At 36.4% G+C, this 5,285-nt stretch overlaps 2 protein-coding genes across 11 annotated transcripts in view; one reads left to right on the forward strand and one right to left on the reverse strand.

Moving 5' to 3' along the window:
• The window catches only part of abi1a (abl-interactor 1a), a 41,529-nt gene extending 40,140 nt beyond the window's left edge, over window positions 1-1,389 (reverse strand). For 5 of the 9 annotated variants that reach the window (XM_014005406.1, XM_014005411.1, XM_014005404.1 and 2 more), the window contains exon 1: window positions 1,139-1,385. In XM_014005406.1, the coding sequence (XP_013860860.1) occupies window positions 1,139-1,255 (117 nt within the window). In that variant the 5' untranslated portion in view covers window positions 1,256-1,385. Of the gene's footprint in view, window positions 1-1,138 lie in introns of all 9 variants that reach the window. The other 4 variants (XM_014005405.1, XM_014005410.1, XM_014005403.1 and 1 more) reach the window with 3 other exon arrangements.
• A 730-nt stretch (window positions 1,390-2,119) lies between these two features.
• The window catches only part of acbd5a (acyl-CoA binding domain containing 5a), an 8,534-nt gene continuing 5,368 nt past the window's right edge, over window positions 2,120-5,285 (forward strand). Inside the window, exons 1-3 of one of the 2 annotated variants that reach the window (XM_014005413.1) lie at window positions 2,120-2,220; window positions 2,417-2,550; window positions 2,768-2,888. In XM_014005413.1, coding sequence (XP_013860867.1) covers window positions 2,454-2,550; window positions 2,768-2,888 — 218 coding nt within the window. In that variant the 5' untranslated portion in view covers window positions 2,120-2,220; window positions 2,417-2,453. Of the gene's footprint in view, window positions 2,221-2,330; window positions 2,551-2,767; window positions 2,889-5,285 lie in introns of those variants that run through there. The other variant, XM_014005414.1, reaches the window with a different exon arrangement.

Consider the following 5,285-nt stretch of genomic DNA (forward strand, 5'->3'; position numbering starts at 1 on the left):
CTTTAGAATATCGATACAGTATCGGAAAATGAAATATCGCGATATTTCAGTGTATCGATATTTTCTTACACCCCTAGATTGGACTGGATTATCATATACATTTAGACAGCACAGCTACGAATAAAACCCGAATTTATTTTTGATACAAAGCAATGTTTTAGCCAAACTAAACAGTAACTACAAGTTTAGTCAGACACGATGATTACGTTATCTTTGAACTACCACACCTTTCAATAATGCACCGAGATCCNGTGCTGAAGTGGGAGTGTCTGAAATGGTAGAAAGTTCTTAAAGAGACAGAGGCCAATTTCAAGGTGTTTAAATAGACTACGATGTAAAGTCAAACTTATCTTTGATATATACACAGCATTTTCATAATAACTGAAGGTAACAGTTACTTGATAGTGGTACAGGATTAGACTAAGCACCTGGAAAATGCATACCCCGCTTAACTTTTACATTACTTTTTCTGTTTCGCACTAACGAATTTACTTCATTTATGTTTACATTCTGGGTGTACAAGCCTTAAAATGCATCTAAATTAATGCAGCAACAATAAAAGCTACCATTAGTTCTGAGTGCTCACAGGTCCAGTAACAGACATTTTACCACCACTGTAACAGGATCCCAGTGGGGGCTTAAAACTGTTTTTGTGGTATTAAATGGTGAGTTTAATGACCTTTATGGAATGGAGTGTAAAGAAGCTGACATATAATTTTGCTGACAATAAGTTTGCCACTATAATAATTTTGCAAACGTAAACAAAACTACATTTGCTCCGAGTAAAAATATATATATATATTTAAAACGTGCATCCCTGTCCATCAGTAGTGTGTGGAAGCTGTTTTTTTTTTTTTAAACCGACCTAGAAAGTAGACACACCCTCCGGGTAAACGAAATAATTTGATCAAAAAGTAGAGCAGGTTAAGAGAAACGCTAATAAAATGTCCCACAGTCGGCAAAACTGTTGTTACAACTCTGGGCTTTTTTTTTTGACCTTCTATCTATCATGAGCGAGACCAGTTTCTTTACCCACATTTCCTGTCCCAACAAGCGTTCAAACCGGAGCTTTACGCGACAAGATGAAAAAGGAAAGGGGGAGAAAAAACGGCGGATAAATAAAATATAACTCACTTACCTGGACATAATTGTTCTCGCAATAGTCGGCTACTCTGGTCAGGTTTTGGTAACTCTCCACGAGCGCTCTTTTACCAGCTGGAATCTCTTCCTCTAACAACATTTGTAGCTCTGCCATCTTTCATCTCTCCCAGCAGAGACTCTTCCCTCTGCGTCCTGCGTCCCTTCCCTTCGATTGAAACAGCCAGGCTCCACCAGCCCAGCTCTGCTTCGAAAAAAAAAAAAAAAACTCCTTTAGGCTGCTATTGTGGGATTCCTGGCCCCGATTTCAAACCAAAGATCGTTTATAACGAAGAAGAGGAGTCACCCAATCGCTAAAAGGGATGTGTCCACGTTCTCCTCCCAACCACATTTTTTACATACCATAGCGATCTAACTCCGTGATTTATACTGAAAATGTTATTAATTTATCACGGAAGTGTCAATCATATTTTTTAAATCGGTTTTATAATCTAACCAAAACACGATCCAAAGAAAGCTGGAAGGAAGAGAAATTGCACAGCATGATCGCAGAACTTTAACCGAACTTTATCGTTCAATTTAACTTGACTAAAAATTAAAATGTGATTCATTATATTACAATATGATTAAAACATTACTAAAACAATACATATACAAAATATTCAAGACAAATGCCAATAGTTTGACCATACATTCAACTTATTTGGTATAAAAAAACGCAAGTGGAACATCTTACTTTTGTTATTCGTTTGCCTATCACRCACATGATCACGCCCCATAGCCGGAAAAAGTTGGCTAATTAACTAGAGCATGCTGGGAAGTGTAGTTCTAAAATAACTAAATAGTCGTTTACACGCTTGGACGTTTATACTGAAAACAAAATACATATTCTTTTCATTTATTAAAAAGAACTTTTTTAAAATTTAATAACTTTTGGTGGGTTTCCAATAACCCGCTAGCTTGACGTAAAGCTATATTTTCATGGAGGCGGAACGATCCTGTCGAAAAACTACAACTCACAGAATGCAATCCCGCTCAGCTTTTATTTGCTGTTCATGGCGTCTTGCTTAGTTCTAAGGACAAGTTGCTGTTTGACGAATAGATACGCGTAACAATTCAACGGTATGTGTTGTCGATTCAGAGCTTTTCTAGTGAATGTTTGAAAGACATGGTGGGATTTAACTCGTAATATGTGCGTCACTGACGACTCGTCGCGCGCTTAGTACTAGCCTAATCTCCGACTGTTGCGGGTCAAAACAAATAGGCTGGTGTCAGTAACCTAGACCCGTGTTTGTCTTTGTGTCGCTGTTGTTTTCAGACTGCCTGTGTTGTGTTAGCAGCCTGTGAATGACACCATGGAGGTGGAGAGTGTCAGCGTTAAAGAAGAAACGCGTTTGACCCAAATGAGGTTCGACGCCGCCGTGAAAGTGATCAAGAGTTTACCACCGAATGGTGAGTAAAGCAGCCTGCAGCTGTGAGTGTTTCCAAACCCTCAGCAGCTTGTGTGATTTAGGAAATCCACTTTAACAGGTCAGACTTGCCTCCCTGCTGCAGCAGGAATGATCACAACAAACAGTCCAATGCCTGCTTTACCTCCAGGCCTGTTCTCTGTGGCTTTTTTAGATACTTTTTTTTTTTTTTGTATAATCAGATCATTTCTCTTTCTCAGGTCCCTTTCAGCCTTCCAATGACATGATGCTCAAGTTTTATAGTTACTATAAACAAGCTACAATAGGACCATGCAATATACCACGACCTGGCTTCTGGGATGCAGTTGGCAAAGCTAAATGGTCAGTCGATTTCTGTCACATTCATGACTAATTATTAAGGAAACATTTTGCTAGGGTTTAGTTTCATTACCCTGTGTTTTTTAAGAATAAATGACTGCTTTACTGTACGTTTAACAAGCTTCTTACTGGTGCTGGAAATCTTGGAGCATGTCTTATTGATGATGGATAATTTGCTGGATAAAAAAGGCTGTGTTCTGTTATCAGAAACCTCTTGTTTTGGGTGTAAATGTTAAGAAATGTGGCATGTTTTCAAATTGTCTTTTATTTTTCACCCTTTCCTTTAGATCAGTGGGTCCCAAACTTTTTATCTTCTGACCCACAAAATATCCATGGCAAAAACTTGTGACCCCAAATATTACTGGTCTGAGTACACVAACTTHGTTAATAACCCTAAAAACACAGGCTTTTTGACAATCTAAGCTGCTTATACACAAATTTAAATACTTATTTTTACTTATTTTGTGTTTTTGTAATAATTATAGGGAATATATTACATCAGCAATTATTTTATTACCTTTTAAATTGATTTCTGGGGATTATCCAAGGTGCTTCATGACCCATAATTGGGTYCCAAGCCCAACTTTGGGAACCAAAGTTCAGTGGTTCCCAAACTTTTCAGCTTTTGACCCACAAAATAACAGTAGCAGAGACCTGTGCCCCCAACTATTTTTGGATGATAAACATTTGTATCAGGTCAACAAAACATGGGCATAGTAACAATATTTTTATACTACATTTAAATATACTAACCTCACTCATTTGTAACAACTAAGGCAAAAATGTGATTAATTCAGAAAATCTTTTCAGGACCCCACCTTGATGGGGTCCCGACCCCAACTTTGGGAACCACTGCTTTAGATAGTACACAAAATTTGTGATGACTCTTCAAAGCAAGTTAACATGCGATAACGTAGTGACATTTGTTATCTTGGCTTCACTGTTAAAAACATTTATTACCACAATAAAAGTGTTGGTAAAGCTTGAGAATTGGGACAAAAAGTGCTTGAATTTGACGTTGGTTAAGGTGTAACGACTGTGTGGTTTTCACTGAAATCCAACAAAGAGTTAAAGCAATGTTAGAAAATGTTGCAAAAAAACTCAGAACTAGAATGAAGCAGAAAACATTAACCCCCCCTCGATCTCAAGTTGAGTCTTTGGACTCAGTTTGGAATGTGACCTCCTACCCACAGAGCAGGACTGTTTCTCTCAAGGATCTCCTTTAGAAAACCTTTGAAACATCAGGGTTCCTGCAGATCCTTAAAAAGTCTTAAAAGTCATTGAATTCATCAATCCAAAGATAAGGCCTTAATTAGCCTTTAAATGTCTTATATCAATCTTTCAGAAGTCTTAAAAACGTTAACACATTGTAAATATGATGATTGTAATTAATCTCAAATATTAAAGAAATTGGCAACATTTATTTTTTATATATATTTGCATGCAGACATTCCCCTTTGACATCACTTCCTGTTACTTGGACGCACATATCTCAACAACTGTCCATCTGAGCAATGTGAAGTTTGTTTTGTAATATGTTAATAATGCTGTCTTTTCAAAAATGCATTAACTTTTCTTACAAAATGTGGTGTCACAGGCAATTAAGGTTTCATCTATAGCAATTTGGGGTTAAGACCCCACTGTGGGTCCTAAAACTACAAATGTTTTTTGCTATATTTGCCGAAAAAGCAGTTAAATATGGATAAAAACAGTTGGTCTATGAGCAATATTTGAATACTTCAACCAAAATACTTAGATTCATGAGTTTCTGCTACAGTTTTATTTTTGTTTTTTTATTTTTTTTTTTATTTTTTGTCATTTGTGTTGATTATGAAATTGGTCTTAAATTCAATTTCAATTGGCATTAAAAAGTCTTAAAAAGTCTTAAATTTAACTTGCTTTAAACTGTAGGAACCCTGAACATGTTGTTTCTGATGGTTTGCAGAAAACACCCTGTCCTCACTCAGGCCTGTTAAAAACTGGCACAGTGATGTCATAAATAGGGGTGTAAGAAAATATCGATACATTGAAATATCACGATATTTCATTTCCCGATACTGTATCGATATTCTAAAGTCCTGTATCGATTTTTTTATTAAGGTTTAAAATGTCAACTTTCCTGCCAGCCATTCATTTTTATGTTGTAGTTCAGCCTCTGACCACTAGTTGGCAGCAGTGAGCCAGCCATTTGGCTACTCTACCTCTTAAAGTAGAGGCTATTATTAAGTGTTGGGTGACCATATTGTAAATTAACATTAAAAACTAAAAGCTGCAAAAAATATATTTTCAACCTATTTATTGGCAAATTTAGTCTGATAATTGAAAACATGGATGAAATAAGAAATATGAAACAAATAAAGTAAAACATACAAAGCAGAACACAGCTAAATGTATCAAAAG

This window comes from Austrofundulus limnaeus, unplaced genomic scaffold (assembly GCF_001266775.1).
Source record: "Austrofundulus limnaeus strain Quisiro unplaced genomic scaffold, Austrofundulus_limnaeus-1.0 Scaffold30, whole genome shotgun sequence".
Lineage (NCBI taxonomy): Eukaryota > Metazoa > Chordata > Actinopteri > Cyprinodontiformes > Rivulidae > Austrofundulus > Austrofundulus limnaeus.